This window comes from Emydura macquarii, unplaced genomic scaffold (genome assembly GCF_026122565.2).
Source record: "Emydura macquarii macquarii isolate MOO-44397 ecotype Brisbane River unplaced genomic scaffold, CSIRO-AGI_Emac_v2 contig_554, whole genome shotgun sequence".
NCBI lineage: Eukaryota > Metazoa > Chordata > Testudines > Chelidae > Emydura > Emydura macquarii.
The window spans coordinates 3603723-3620308 of NW_027130691.1; the positions used below are offsets into that span (position 1 = coordinate 3603723).

The window sequence follows — 16586 nt, forward strand, 5'->3', positions numbered from 1 at the left end:
CTGTACTCGGATAGGACCTTGCAGTGTGATGCTGAATGCTGGACACACACTGATTGGGGAATGCTCTCCTTTGGGCACTCTCTGGTCACTTAAGTTGGGGGCCAAAAGGTCCCTTTCCTGCTTCTTATGCCTCCTGATCTGGACCCCGACCAGACCAAACTGAGGGAGGAGAGACCAGCCCAGAGCAAGCCAACTCAGCACACAGCACCTTGCTGATGACAGCAGCCCTAGTTCCTGCACAGGCTATCACACCCAAGGCCTTATAACCCCCTGGCAGCCCCATATACAAGCTCTACAGCACATGCAATCTAACCAGAGTCAGACCTTTCCACAAACTAATGCCTCCAGTGATGCACCAAAGTGAAAGGAAATGAGAGACTGAAGTGCCAATGTATGTTTTAGCTGCAGGTGCAGCTATTCTGCATATCATCTCTGCTATACGTAAAATTTGGCAAACAAGGAGCCTGAGTTCCCTTAGGACGTTCCCTTTGTTGCTATATAAATTATCTGAAAACCCTGCCTTCGGGAACAATGCATCTAGCAGCAGAATGTGTGCGGTAACCAAGTGCTTTAGTCCCAACTTCAGTGTAAGAAAAATGACACTACCTTCAACTTGTATCTTAGACCTGCTGCTATGTTCTCAGGCGTCCTAGAGCGTCTGTCTATTAAGGAGCTTTTATCTCTCGAGCAAGGCTTACAAAGCTAATTATGTGCTGGCTGCCTGAACAGCAAGCTGAGACCTAAGCTGACAGTGCATCAGTTTCAGATCCTGTCCAGCAATGCTGACACATCTGAGAGATGAACTGCAGGCCAGTGAACAGTTCAGCTGAACTCTGTCTGCCCTTCGGAGACTGATCTAGCAGGGGATGGGTGCTTTGCCACAGAGACCGTCTGCACCATTTTTTTTAATATTTCCATTATGTAGTTAAAATGAGAACAGAGCAAGGAGGATCCAGCTGCCTGGCAAACAGTAACAACAGGGAGATAATTGGCAACAAACTGACAACTGTGCAGTAGAGACCAGTCTTGTGCTGCCACGTAGTTATTTCTTTTTGCCTTTGCCCTGTGACTTCTGAGCTACTGGTGCTATTGTTGGACAGGTGACTGCTGCACACAACCAAGAGTTTCTTCCCAGCCATCTTCTGGTATTGCTGTGAGCCCAAAGCAGATTTGCCATGGAAGACATTTGAATGACCGGTGGGGTATTTCTGTGAAATCAAAGGCGGGACTGTGGTGATCGAGCCAGCTTCTTTTCTTCTAGAATCCTTCCAAACATGCTGGCTGCCTCCATAGCACAGCCCCAGTGGATGGTGAGTCCAAAGCCGCCATGGCCATAGTTGTGTATCACCTAAAAGAAACGGAAAGGTGGTTGTGGAAAAGCCACAGACATGAAATGCTGGGGTTCCAGTGCCACAAGGGAACCCTGCAAAACAGTTAACTGGCCAGGAGGATTCCAATCAGCCCTTACGGTTCTCCTGAGGCCATGTGAGAGCATCACGGCTGGAGCAAGACAGCTCACAACAGGGTCTGGCTTGCGTCTGTATCCACTACAATTAGATACTAGGTAGAAACACTTCTCAGTTAGTTGTTTTTCTCCTGTCATCACCTGAAAGTGATTAAACTCCCCAATGCTGCAAGCTGTCCCTGGGCCTAGCGCAGGTGCACCTTTGTGCAGCTGAGAGCTACTGTGGCTGCTTGCCAGGAGCCTGGGGACGGTACTTAATGTACATAAAATGGAGCAGCTTGCAGCTGCCCTGGTCTTTAATCTGGAGAGAGGCCCTGCACAGCAGGCCAGAGCCCAGCCTCACCCCAGGACCCGCATCAACCACAAAGTCTTTCTGACCATAACCGCACTTTAAATCTGGAAGCCTTTGGATGCACAGTTAATTCACTCATTACAAGTTCTCTCCCTCCTCCTGTATTGTGCCAGCATCTGGCTTTGGGCAGGGAAACAGCTGATCTTTGAGTGGTTCACAACATGCAGCTGTTTTCAGTTTTAGTCAGCAATCTCCTGGTTGAAGTCACGATAGCCTTGGTCACAGACAATTAGAGCCTGATCCAATGAAGGCAAGAGAGACTCTTGTTGAAGGCTTTGGATCAGGTCTTTAACAGCTACCTTTGCCACTTAGAATCACAGCAGCAGCAGCAGCGCTAACAGTCATGTTCCTGCAAGTAAAAAACTGTGATACCCAACTTCTTATTTGTTCCTGCCACGGTAAATTACTTAGTTTCAGCAGGAGAATGACTCAGGGTCAGGATCTTACTTCTACCAAGACAGCATAGAGTTGGTGTGATGATAAAAGAACAGAGTGATCTATAAATTAATTTTAGTACTATACAGCTTTGCACCATGCGATGGGTCTCAATTAATATGCTGGTTTCTTTCCAAGAATCCTGACTTGGAGTAATCTCCAGCTAAAAATTGAATATATTTTAATCAATTTAATTACATTTCACAGTCACTGTCTCTATTAGAGCTTTAATCTCTTCTGCAGAGCTTTACGCACATGCACACACAGTCAAATCATGGAGTACCAATGCAGGCTTACTGACGAAAATTAAAATGAAATCACTGAGGAGTGATTGGGGCATAAACAAAAGGGTGCTGCCCAGAGGGTCCTGGGAACAGACGGCACATTTACACTTGGATTCCTAGAGCTCCTTATCACAAGATGCAAACAAGTAGGTGCATTGCAAGAGATGTTATCTGGGTGAACTTTTAACATACGGGCCAAATCTGAGAAACTAGAATGTCTAAAGTTAGACACCTAACTCTACATTTAGGCACCTACATGAAAGTGGCCTGATTTTCAGAAGTGCTAAGTAACTACAATTCCCATTCATTTATTTTCACAGTTCTGTGCCAGATTTCAAGTTACTAAACTGGGTCCCTGTCCACTCAGCCACTACATGCGTTTTAAACTGGGAATCATTGGAAAAAATGTGAGGGTGGCCGATAAATCTTACAACTGACATTTCATGGCGTTTTAAGTTGGTAAACATGGATCATGATCTTTGAGATGCTGAGCAGCTGTTTTTAGGGTCAGATTTTCATTACAGGAGACGTAAGATTCACATGCAAAAATGCCACAGGCTCTGAGCCCCAATTTTGTAAAATCAGTCCTTTAGTACACAGACCCCCACTTTCAGCATTAACGGACTAGATTAGGCACAAAAATATGAACAGCCCTGCATATGTTAAGTGGAGCTGATCTCCACAGTCTGCCTGAAAAAAATGGCAATGTGAATGGAGTGTTAATGCTTCATCACCATCATAAAAATGAAAGCTGCTAAATCAGTTTTGTACTAAACGGTTACTCTGCTGTAGCGGAGTCGTGCAATTGATCGGAGAAAACACACTGCTTCAGTGACACAAGAGCCATTCCTCAGGACACCAGCGGATTTCTATGTACAGAAGAACGTTGTGTACCTCTGATTGTAAAGGTCCATGATGGACTACCTCCCTCTCCAACCGAACTGTGTCGCGCACAGGGCGTAAGCCACTCCATTCATCCACAATCTCTGCCTTCTGGAAACAATAACATGTCACTGGTTTTAGCAGTTAAACGTCAGTAACACGACTGCATTAAACCACCAATCAGGATGACGAATTTTGGGGACTTTTGTCCGCTGGGAACAGAACTGAGCCCTAGCTGCTGACTCAGTTCACACAGTCCAGCGAAGGGCCATCAGATGGGAATAACTCTTGATCAGGACCAGCCGAGGCTACGTGAGAGCCAGTTTCACAGAGACGAAAGGCTCTGGAACCCGTTACCAATTGTGTGAGCTGTTTTCCATGCTGACCCAAGGTAACCTGGCAGCATCATCATGAGCAGATGCAAATTGCCACATCTAAACTTCAGACTTTCCTTAACGCAGCACAGCAAAGGGGCCTGGGAATTGCAACACAGCTATCTTCGTGTGATCTCAGATATGGGCCTTGCATATCAGTTTAAGGCTGTAAAGGGCTTCGGATCTCTGTGATGAACGGGGTCTGGGGCGGGGTATACTACCCCTTTAAGGGCCAGACTGGAGCAGACAGCCAAGTCAGTCTGGGTGCAATCAAAGAACAGCCTGTCCTGCCTCAGGGGCTGGGCTATATAAACAGGAAAAGGAAGCTGAGCAAAGAGAGAGCAGGGTGCAGAAGCCATGCTGGCAGCTATGGGCTGCAGGCCCCTGATCATTAGGCTGTGCTGGGCCTTAAAGACTTTGATTTTTGACCACAAGTTTGGTTGCTGTGACCCAAGGCTCTGCAGAAAGGGCCTTACCAACAGGGTTAAGCTACTCCCTGGAGCTGATGCTTAAGGGAAAGGGAGAAAGCCTGCGTACTCCTAGAATGCTCCAGCGGCTAGGGTTGGTTTGGAAGCCTTCTTAAAGGGGAAATGGGTTTTTTTGTTAGCTGGGTTTTAGCCTCCCCCTTTTTGGATCCTATATTACGTTACTTTGTGTAGGACATGAAAATAACTGGGGTCTCCACTGTATGACTACAGCGTATTTCAATGTGACGAGTCATCTGAAAGTAAGATGGACATTACTGTACAAATAGAGATCATCTAAACAAACCCATTCAGTCCGGCCAGTTTGCTGAAACCAGATCTCCGATAACTTGCATTACTGATAGAATAATTATACTGAGAGGTTCATCTTCAAAGCACTTTCCCAGAGAATTCTGCTCACTTACAGGGAGAAGTTCCGTCCATTGTGTAATACTTACCTCATCCCCATATGCCACGTATCAGTCAGCGTTCTTTGGCCAAAGCTGTTCTATGAGTGTTGGACGATCTAACGTACCTGGAGAGTAGGGAGCAACTTGCAGCAATTTTCCCAAATTGTTTTGTGATCCTGGGGGCTGTTCTCTTCATTCCAGTTTCCCAGCTGAAATATCCCTCCCAAGGTCACTGTCTTGCTCCTGGAACAAGGGCACAGGGAAAGAGGTAACAGTGAGAGCTCAGCACTGCCTCTGTACCGCGGACAAGGATGCCATCCGTATTACTAGCAACTGCCTCCTTCAGCTTCTCCATCTGTTGCAAGGGAAAACTGACACCAGACACTCAGTACCATTCAACTCACATATGGGTTAGTTAGACCCAGTTCTCATCCAGAATCTCTTCCCAACCAGCTGCTCTGTCCTTTGCCAGTGTGACAGCACTTAGTCCCATACAGGCTCAGAAATGGACGCACAGTTCGTTAGTGACTGTGTAAACTATGCGTCCTCCCTGGAAGCCGCCCCTGCCATTCAGCGCGCCACACTTTGCAGTGATTCTTAGTTTTTAAACCGGGAGTGTGCTGTTTCCCTTGGAAGTCTGCCTTGTACCCCAGCGCTAATGACTGAGAGCTGAAATAAGCCCACTGAAAAGAATTGCAGCTGCAGCTGGGTTTGTGGTAAGACACCATGTGGAATAATTTACTTGGGCGCTCCCCGTTGTTCAAAGTTCATATTTACATAGTGGTTTAATGGCTAATCTTGAAATATTAGCACAAAAGAAGTGTCTAGAAAGGTAGCATTCAGGTTACAGCTAAGAAAGCTCTGCTTTCCCAAAGCTGGACCAGGTCTCTGTTCTCCAGCAGAACTGGAGACCATGCAACAAACGTGTTTGTTTATCTGGAGGCTTAGTTCTCAGTGTGTGTGCAGCTTCCAAACTCATGAAATTAGCCTCAAAATCCTATGAAAACTCCACTTTGGGAGGCACATAGAAAGTGCAGGATAAATGCAGGAAACTCAGATGGTAGGTGTGTAATGGGGTCCGCCAGTCATGGAATTCAGCACCTCAGCTGAGTGGCAATTGCAGCATCAGCCTAAGATTTCAGAACCTCGCATTAATGCAGGAATGATGAAGCAAGCAACGTTTGTCCCAAGGGCTCATTCCAGGTTCCTGCTGGGAGTTAACAGGGAAGCCAGTTTTGTAGGCTACACAAATGACCGGCAGTGGTGGAGACCCTTGGTCATAGCACAAATGGTCAAAACTGCAAGTTACACATTGCAAAGCAGACTGGTGTGAAACAGACAACATTTCTCCCACTGCAGCTGAACTGCAAAATTCTAGGGAAGTCCCTTTATTAACCAATTAAAAGCCCAAACCTGCTCTACTGAAATCAGCATGATTGTTGCCTTTGACGTTAATGGGTGCATGACTGCTTGAAGCAGAAGCATCTTCCATGGGAATTAAGCATTGTACAAAAAACAAGGACCCTGAGCACAAGTGCTGAATGGAGTGTGAAAAAAACCCAGGCTCCACACAAATTTGCCAAGGCTTCAGTGGAAGCTCAGGACCTCTCAGGATCTAGCAGCAGCTGGAGTTTTGCTGAAGTAAGGACTATTGGCAGGTGAATAACACAGCCGGCCTAACAAATGCTTCTTGGTGTTCCCAGCTCCTACCAGCCCAGGAAGCTCATGATTCAAATCTGAACCTTGCTAGACCTAGTTCAATTGTGAACTTGTGCAAGCAGCCCTTTAACTCAGGGCAGACGCTGGGGACTGTCTGGCTTTTTCTGTGCCTGCCCATTGCGCTCCTCCCACATATCCTAATAAAAGAAACATCAGGCAGGGTACAAATCCTAGCCCTGCTTTAATTTTTAAAGTGTTCTTCTCCAAGGCTTGCTGTTGCAGGGATTCTGCATTACAGATGTCAGTGGGGAGCCATATCAGAGTCTGTGTTCTATAAGTAACATTGGCAGAAACTTTACTGAAGTCAGATGGATCCCAAGACAATCTATTAACTGTTACTTACCCAGGTATAATGTATGGTGAGTTGTAGATTCCAGATTTAGTATCATGAGTTATGACAAAATGCTTCACCCAAGGGGCCAGGACCTAAGAGGTCAAGGAAACAGAGCAGCTCAGATCCACAGATATTGGAACTGAACACCTAGGGATTTCTTTGCCCAGGTGGAGAATTGAACTGTCCAAAGACAGTCAACCCCTGGCCCAGACTCACAAAGGAAGAAATATCCACTCATCGGTGAACACCAGGAGCAAGGGTCTTGCCACACAATTTCTTTTGTTACATTTATATTATATTTACCCCGCATCAGCAGTGTTTCTTATAATGCAACGTCAGGACAGACAGACAGACGGATGGTAGGTAGGTAGGTAGGTGGGTAGATGAGTACAAAGGCTCCCACCCGATATTACTGTGTTTTCTTAGAATAATAACAACCCTTCAATACTTTGCCCAAGGATTTCACAGCGTGTTACAAATATGAACAATTGAGCCTTAAACCCACCATCCACGTCACAGATGAGGAAAGCGGTTTAGGGACCGGCCCACGGTGCTATCGTGAGTCCACAGCAGAACCAGGATTCTTAGTCCTGCACCAGACCACACACGTTCATAACGCCCATGAGCTGGGCCTAGCGAGTCTAATCATCCAGCAAAAGAAACAGGAGCTGGCACCCGCCCCGCAGCGCCATCCTCACCTTTATGATTTGTCCTCGGCCTGGCAGTAACCCTGGGTCTGGTTGCAGTTCCCCTGCACGAACCCCAGTGCAGTTTATCATAACGTCCACGCCCTTGGCAACCATCTAACAAGGGAGAGATGCACAGCAACAAGTGGGACGTGTGGTCCCGGGAGGCAGAAGAACTGTGGTTCTTACGTGTAAGCAGGGTCTGAATGAACTCAACCCTGCCGGGCTAGCTGGTGGGGGAGGCAAAAGGCTTCGGGACCAGATTATTTGCATGAGCGCAGCCGCCCTGCCTATGTGCTCAGCATGATGGAAGGACGAAAGGAACCCCTAGGTATTGAAACAGGCCCTGTTTGCTGCCAGCCCCACCTGGCAGAAGCGTCTCTATGCTAGGCCCGCTCGGGGAGCACCCACCCTTGGTTCTGCACTCCTCTTCCAGGTGTCAAAGCCAAGCCAAGCACCTGAGCTGCCCCCCTCTGTCCGTGATGAATGTGCTAGTCCATAAAACAGAGAGGGACAAATCCGCACTCAGATCCTTAGGCACAGCTCCCACTGAAATCCCACATGTGCACCAGGGGTCAGAATCTGCCACAGCCCCCTCTGACAGGGACACCAGGATGGCTCTGCGATCTGCCACACGTGAAGGGTAAGGAGATCCCAGCACAGCCAGAGCACTTGGCTCATTTGATCTTCTCCTGAGTACTGTGCCAGCACCGGGCACAGCGCAGGGGTTGCTCAAAAGAGGCTCCCACCCAGGGATCATTCAGGCTGCTTCTCTGGCCTGACTGTTGCATTCTACTGAAAGCAAGTCGTTCCCCAGAGCATCACTGCGCGTCTGGCAGCTTACACGCCAGACAGAACTGTCGCTTCCCCAGCAGCTGTGGGAATTGAGGTTGCTGTTAATAATGCATTCGCGCTGCATGGCATCTCCCCTGCCCCTGACAAGGCAAATGATCTATCTCTCCCCCTCCTCAACTCAGGAGCCTTGGACTTGTCCCTCTAAATGACCAGACAATCCTTCCCCGGCAGAGTTTCTCAAATTAAATTCCCAACCAACCTCCTGGAAGGATTCAATCTTCTTATGAAAAAACTTGACTCCTCGCTGCTTTAACCTTTAAGAACAAAGTTCATTTGTTAGTGACAACTAACAGCAACCAAACAATTCAAACCAGCCACCAGGGAAGGGTTATTACTCTTCATGTACTACCATATACCCCAAAGGCTTTCTCAATGGCGCTTAAATGGTCTCCAATCATTACCTCATTTCTTTAGTGCACTGGGGATAACTGACAATCGTACTAATCATGCTAAACCATACATCAGATTCCAGACTTTTGCATGCATCGTGAATGGCTCATCCATTACACATTTAAAACAAACAAAAACCTTTTCCATAGCGAAAAGCTTACAGGGGCTTCAAAGATACCCCATTTGCAACCTTCCATTGCTAACTCACTCTGTTTTATTTCTTTTCACAGATAGAACATGACAGCCAAGAAAGCTCCATTAAAAAGGACATTGTGAAAGTTGCAAAGTCAAGCACTTCAAAGTTAGGAAATGCCAGAATAACGGTTGCCTGTGCAACTTTAATTGAGCCCCTCCTGAAGTTGCTTTATGACAGAGTCTTTCATCACGTGATCACGTACTATTTTTGCTTAAGTTTTTTAAGGAACAAACTGGGGGAAAAACGTGATTGATCATTTGGAACCTCATTGATCCCCAATATATATGAATTTTTTAAACACAAGCAAAACATCATATTTTCCCCTAATTTCATTCTTGGCTGAACTGTTTTTCCTGAAACCTTCCCAAAATATTCAGCCTGAGGCAGACCCCCGCATGGAAAATTTCAGCCCCAACAGTCAAGATCTGGCAAAGTTCTAAGCAACGGAAAGCAAGGTCTTACAATGAAAAGTGTCAGCCAACATTAACCATAGGTGGTGCTATCAGCTCCACCTAAAATATATCCAGCAATTTTGTGTCAAAGGAAAATTCTGAATAATATTTGGTGTTTTTCCTCCTTTGGTTTGAATGAAAATGGAATTTTCACAGTTATTTATAACTAGGATGACAGGTGAACTGAATAACGATAGCTGCTTTTTGTTCACCCTTAAATCTACAGATTACTGCACAAGTCTAAAAATGTGGGCACGATTCAACCTTAGCAGAACAAAAGAAAGATAATAGGTCTGCACTCACCTCTTGGTAAGCCAAGGCAAATAACTCTTGCCCTCCAAGATTAGAGCTGTGTTAAACCAACCATAGCTGAAACCAGACGAAGAGAAAAATGGATATGCAACATCATTTGATCTAGTCTTATTGGCACAGAATTGCTTTCACTGAGGTGCTGTCTACTCTTTTTAGAACATCTCCTGAAATATTTTTAGCAGAAGAAGGAGCAGAAAAACTCCATGTGTCTCTCTCTTTCTTTTTAGTGTCTTATCTGAGCTGATTCCAGCTTCTTATTTATGGAAAAGAGCTGCATCCAGTGACAGCTTGATAATAAGGCAGTAATTCTTAGCACTTACCTAGCAACATTCACTGTACCTGTTACATTAATCCCCATGGTAGCCCTGGGAGATAGTCAGTATGACTGTCCTCAGAGTGGGAAGTGATGCATGGAAAGATTGTCACATAGTGGGACAGTAGCAAAGGCAGGAATAGAACCCAGGAGTCCTGGGTCTTGGCCATATGCTTGTTCCTCTAGATCATGCTGCTTCTCACTGTCATTATGTTTAATATACTAAATCCACTGTACGGTGCAGTGCAAGGGATTCCTGGAGGTGCAGGAATATTTATCCATAAGTAATGCAATGCATGTGTGACACACTGCTCCCCCATGTACTCCTTTATGGTGTGATTGTGTATCATTCACGTTCACCCTTATAGTGTAATTGTGCACTGTTTAATGCAAAGTATGTCATGTAAGATGTTTCTGGAATCCTCATGACGCGCTGAACGTTACGGTTATAGTATGTTTGTTGCGATGTTCTGTGTATGGTTATGAGGCTTCGCTATGAGATCTTCCCAAATATGTGTCTCATGGCTTGAGGCAGATCTAGGCAAAACTCTACAGAGCTGGAGGCCATTCACACCTAAGACTTATATAGAACAACTCAGCTCAGCATTCCAAAAACAAAGGAGCAGCCCAGATGTCAACAAGCGAATCCACAAAGATCCACAGTGTCTCAGAACGTGGACAAAACTGTGCACGGATACTGTTTGTCACCTGACCCTGCGGAGAGGGGAAGGCCCTAGAGGGGGGCGAAAGAAGGATGGTAGAAGGGGGACATTTTGGCTGTTCGCTCTCTCTTCCACTCAATCTACAAACAACATCAAGCAACTGAAACATTGATCACAGGAGGAGGACCTGGTTGGAGGCAGACCAGCTGGCCTGTGGTGAGAATCATCTAAAACTATAAGAGTGTTAAGCTTCGTTTAGAATGTGATTTGCCTTTTATTTACTTTTAATCAAATCTGACTTGCTTTCCTCTGGCTTATAATCACTTAAAATCTTTCTGTACTTAATAAGTTTGTGTTTGTTTTATCTAAAGCAGTGCATGTGGTTTAGCGTGCTAGAGACTCCATTTAAAGTGACAAAGCTGGTGTGTATCAATTTCTTTGTTAAATTGACAAACTACATGTGAGCTTGCAGTGTTCAGTGGGCTGCACTGAGCATTGCAAGATGGAAGTTCCTAGGCTTGCATCTGGGATGGGGGATGTTTGCTGGGGTCATTCTATTGCATAATCCCATTGGTGGCTGGCCAGAGGCACTCACTCACTGAGTTGAGAGCAGCTGGCTTACAGGAGGCTGCGCATGAACTGCCCAGGAGTGGGGGTACACGCTGCAGAGCAGAGTGAGACGGGCTCCAAGAGTGAGGGATTGGGATGATACACCAGTCCAGATTGCAGAGGGGAACGTCACAGTATGTCACTCATTTCTCTAAGGAATAAGGGTCGTATAATACCTGTAACCAGGGAAGAGTTCAAGCTCTTTTGGTGTCAGATTCCTAAATCCCAGCACAATGTCCTTCCAAGGCGGGTCCTGCAGAGGGGAAAATGTTCCAGGCTCCTTAACTTGATTTAATCACTAAAATACATTCACTGTGTCCATGTAGCTGAGCATGGAAAGGACGACATGGGACACCAGCACACGGATCTCTTTGCTACACGGGCTCAGACCAGAGGATTGGAGGGCCAGACCAGACACTCTGCTGCTGGAAATCCTCATAGCTCCACGGAAGCCAACGGAGCTACTCTAGTTTACACCAGACGAGGACTAGTCCTGCATTTATGTTTACATATCACTGGGGAACCAAGAAAGGCTCAGTCCAGACAAACCAGTACCAAGATGAACTATCAGTTTATCTGGAAAAGCTTTATCCATCGAAAAACAAAAAAAACCACAAGTCTGCCCAGCAAGACTTCGATCATTGAACCTTTGTCCCTTTCACCCATATCTGCCTACCGGAACTGGCTGCATAAACAGATTGTAGCCAGAAATTGGGAAGAGTCCCATTTCCTCTGCTTCTGGTGAGTTCAGGTGTCCAAGCAGGTAATCAAACGTCTCTTTGTTCCAGAGCCTAAAATATAACATCACATGGGTTTATCTTTTGGAAGGCAGCCGATAACAGCTTGCATCCCTGCTTCAGTGCTTCTGCTGGCAAACCCTTCCTCCCAGGATCAGACCTTACTCACATGAATAGTCCCTCCAACTGATGGCATCTACTCACCTGCATAAGGGTTTGCAGGGCTAGACCGTGCTATTTATCATCACGCCTTTAATACGGATTTACAGTTCCAGATAGTGGAGGGAGAGAGAAATGAAGAGGCCCAGGCAAAGCGGAGAAGAGATGAGCTCCTCCTGAACTGTAAATGAGCGAGGAGGCTGGTGCAGGGGGTAGGGAGGGGGCAGCAGGCAGGTTGGGTGCCTGGGGGTGGCAGAGGCAAATGCACAAAAGGCTTTATTAAAAAACTGGCAAGCTGGAGTTTAGGAGCCGATGGGTCTGACTGGAGACACTTCCTGAATGTGGGGCAGCAGGCCGCCCGCATGCACTGGAGTCCGGAGAGCTGGGGCTAGGGGAGGCTACTGGGAATCCAGACAAAGAAAGTTCTGCTCCATCCCCTGAACTCCATCTGAGTAGCTAACTGCTGTGGGATTGTCTGTCTCTCTCCGTCTGAAGGGTGCCCCCCTTCAGAGATCGTACCTGAGCTCTGGGGCACTTACATTCCCAAGGCAGAGCGCTGATGGGAGGCGTGATTTCTACTTTCAGCTCCTCCAGATGGACTTCTTGCAGGGAGCTGCCACAAGTGCAGGGGCAACGATGAGGCGCATGGCCTTGTCTACACTAGGGATTTGCACTGGTGCGGCTAAGCCAGGGGCTGAAACCCCAGTGCAAACAAGGGCTTAAAAACTTTCCAGAGACTGGTTTCACACACTTAGCTGGCCAGCCCCTCCCAATCAGTAAAGAGACGGCGGAACGAAGAGGACCTACATTTCCTTTCAATAGCTGATCAGAATTGTAACACGCGTGTCCCACATTGCGTGGGCTCACAGCCGATTCTCAACAGCACCGTGCCAGGGGAAAACACCTGCAGAAGACGGAGTTGATGGTCTGGATTACACAGCAGTGCTTTCGTCATGGTTCACCTCCCAGGGCCACTCAACAGCCATCGAACTGAACAGCTGGGCGATGAAACAAATGACCCTCAATGCAGATTGGGCTCAATTAATTAAAAGAGTTGGAAGCGACCCAGAACACATTCGCCTTTAAAAGCATTTCAGCCTGAACTGAGGGTGGTCTGCAGATGATGAGGGGAGTTGATTGGGGATGCAATAATCAGTCAATTGCGGTCTCTGGGGCACCTGAACACACCGGTCAGTATCACCCGCTACCTTGCGTGCAGGGCTCTGACAGAATAACATTACAACAGCCCGAGAGCCAAAGCCGCCTCGCTTACGTTTCTTGAGCGTTTCTCTTGTCATCCCGGTAGGGCTGCCAGAGCCCTGCTGCTCCATCGCTGGTGGTGAGCGGCGTATACCTGTCGGCGTACACCTCAATCTCCAGGGGCTGGACGAGCGAGTGGTACTGGTCATGGATGCACAAGGCAGTCGAGAGCCCAATCACCCCTGCCCCAATAACAGCGACGCGCATGGCGCAGTCAGGTCCCTCCTGCAGGGCAAGACAAATCAAACCGAACCCGCCAAGACTGTGCCCAGGACGGAGATGAAGTGTGCAATTAGCGTGCCAGGGGAGCTGCTTGGATGGGCTGGGTGCCTGCCAGAAAAGGCCTGCAGCTGTAGGGGAGCTGCGGTTGTCCTGAGAATCCTCTGATGGCAACCGGCACAGAGCCAGTCGGCAGGGGCAGCCGGCCCAGCAGCAAAAGGGCTAAGCCGCGTCTCGGTGTATTTATATTTAACCCCATTTCTCCAATGCTAAAAGCAGCTGCGGAGCCGTGGAGGGAGGAGGAACGCATGGTGGTAAGGGAGCATGGTGGAGGCTTTCCCCACAATTAGCCTACAGGCCTTGCGTAGACTGGATTGCACCCCCAGCTTTCCCCACCCTTGGCTGGGTTGCTACACTGTGCTGATGAGCCCTAGCGTGTTATTCCCTGAGACATGGGCCTCTGCCTGGGGTCAATAAACCTTGCTTCTCTTTTAGAAGCTCCTTGCGCCCGTGCTGGGCAGACGCGGAACGGGCATTCGGCGAGCTCCTTTGCGTCTCAATACCCAGGATGCTCTTCCAGTGCCCATAGCACGGCCGGCTGTGATCTTCGGCAGTAGGCAGAGAGAGCTGGGCACACGCAGGTCTCTTTCCTCAGAGGGGAAGAACTGGGGGCTGGTGCTTTCGGGGCCAGTGTGTCACACTCCCCACGTCCCACTCAGCCTGCCTGACCACCCCAGCGAATCCTCCAGCCACTCATGCTAGCGTCTAACAAGGGAGCGCTCTGTGCTCTGCAACGGCTCAGCTCAACTCCCCCTCCTGTGTTTTCTAAACTCTCTGCCACATGCCAGCGCTCTTGGCACCGCAGCGGCTGGGCCCTGAATCGTTGTTCTGTCGCAGCAGATTCTTTTGTAGAAAGACAACCAAAAAGCCCTGGAAACATCAGCCATTTACCCAGCAAAACTGATGCCAGAAACAACAAATGGAAGAAAGGTTTTATTGTACTTGCTTTGCAAGCTTCCCCACTCAGCTCTGCTAATGTACCTGCACTCTGACCTCCAAGTAGCCCAGCCCTTGGGAAGCCCACACCGCCAGGCTGATGTGTGTCGTCCCGCCCCCAGCTCAGGACTACAGCCTCAGAAAGGCAGGATCAAACCAGTGGTTCCTAAAATGTGTGCCTCTTTCCCTGCATTCTTAACCCTTACGTCTCCCCATTCCCTTAAAGCGCTGCGTCGATGACAGCTCAGAGATCAAAGGGTGAAAGTGCACTGTCTCTCTGCTGACTGGCAATGTTCCTCTGCTTCTCCTGGCCAGCCTGCAGCTGCAGCCTCTCCCACGGGCTTACCCGAACGGCTGTTGCTGCGAACTGCGCGTACTGGCCGACAAACTCCTCTCCGGGGTCCTGTCAGGCCAGCGCCATTAGCAGCTGCTGCCCCCCAACCTGGCACCAGCGATTGTCAGTTCCAGCACACGTGTGTGAGCAGGTGATGCACAAAGGTGAGTGCTCAGGGGTGCTTGTGCAGGTCTTTGCACGCACACACACGTGGAAGTGCCACCCCCTCCCCCGAAGGTCACCCTCATGTTTTTCAAATCAATGTTAATTTCCTGTGTGACTAGCCCCCGCTCCTGGAACCCCCTTAGCACACATGGAGAATTAGACCACTGGCTGCAGCCCTGCTCCTTCCCATCTGCTTTAATTTCTGTGGCTGGGGATCTGATTGGATGACAGAAAGTAGAGTCAGAAAAGGCCTGTTTGCCCCATCTAGACCTGTCCCCAGGGCAAGGACGGACAGTGCAAATCGAACAGACGGCTTTCTCGCCAGTTCTCTAGCTGGCCAATAAACAACAGAGACATAAACATTCCCCAAACTCACCTGCAGAGCGACAGGCCCCGGAGAAGTTTCCCCGATCGGCAGCGAGCTCCACGAAGAACCTTCTCCACACCAGCTGTTTATCGCTAAGCAGGAAACATTCAGTCTTTGAAGGTCTTTCACCAGGGGCAGAAAAAAGCAGAATCAGCAACTGGCTCCTCTTAACAGCTGGGCCGTAGGTCAAAGTCTTCCAGCGGAATCACTCTGCCCAGAGAGCAAGGCTGGATCTTCTCCAGCGCAGCGGAGCACAGCGCTCCACCCCCGTTACTGGCCATTGAGCTGCTTGGTCTGAAAGGGGGAAGGAAATGGAGTGACAGGGCCTCCTGAATGGGATAACCACTGAGTCTGGTCACCATGGAAACTCTTCGTTTCTCTGACCGCAGAGAGCGGGAGCGGGATCTAGTGGGTAGAGCAGGGGAATGGGAGTCAGGACTCCTGCGTTCTCTGTCTGACTCAGCCACTGGCTTCCTGCAGGGCCCTGGGTACATCACCTACTTTCTGTGCCTCAGTTTCCCCTTCTGGAAATGGGAATAACTCTTCCCAGCCTCACACGCAGGTTGTGTTTGCAAAGTGTTCTGAGATCCCAGCTGGAAGGTGCCCAGCAGCGGCATCCCACGCGTTAGTGGCTGAAGGGGCTCTGTGCCTGGCCAGCCCATGGCAATAGGCTGGCACACACCTGCAGATAGTTTTACTGCGGCCAGGGGTTGTTCCCCTGTTGAAAGAGGGACAATAGGTCAAAGAACTGGTAAGGCCCCACAAAGGGACAAGAGCCCAAATCTGGGACTGGACACTTCCCTGACTGCTAAACTTGTTCCTGGGAACGCCACGTGGGCCAGGCATGAACAGCTCATGGCTCTCCCTAGGGGACCTCCGAAATCCTCGACTGGCCAGCTGGAGGAGAGCAGAAAATGGGGCACACAGGATGCAAAGGCCTCAGAAGCCGCCCTCGCCTGGGGAACAGCCCCCCCTCATCCAAGTCTCGGGAATGTTTTGCAGCTGCGTCTCCATCCCTCCTTTCGTAGCTGTGCCTGGGGCTGGAATAACTCTCCCGTGCAGATGGTGCTGGGAGGGCTGGGAAGCAGCCGGTGTCAGGCGCTGAGGGAGGAGAGCAGAACGAGGGGGCAACTTCAGCTCAGGGAAGTGGCTGGG

At 48.8% G+C, this 16586-nt stretch overlaps 1 protein-coding gene across 1 annotated transcript; it reads right to left on the reverse strand.

The window, feature by feature from the left end:
- DAO (D-amino acid oxidase) lies at positions 1-15615 on the reverse strand. Its single transcript, XM_067539482.1, has 11 exons — positions 15441-15615; positions 13364-13575; positions 11871-11985; positions 11371-11447; positions 9602-9667; positions 8460-8514; positions 7418-7522; positions 6729-6811; positions 4792-4909; positions 3431-3529; positions 1-1348 (listed from the first exon to the last, which is right to left on the reverse strand). Exons 2-11 carry the CDS (start codon positions 13555-13557, stop codon positions 1217-1219), a joined length of 1044 nt encoding a protein of 347 aa, XP_067395583.1. The 5' UTR covers positions 13558-13575; positions 15441-15615; the 3' UTR covers positions 1-1216.
- Between the last annotated feature and the right edge of the window lie 971 nt (positions 15616-16586).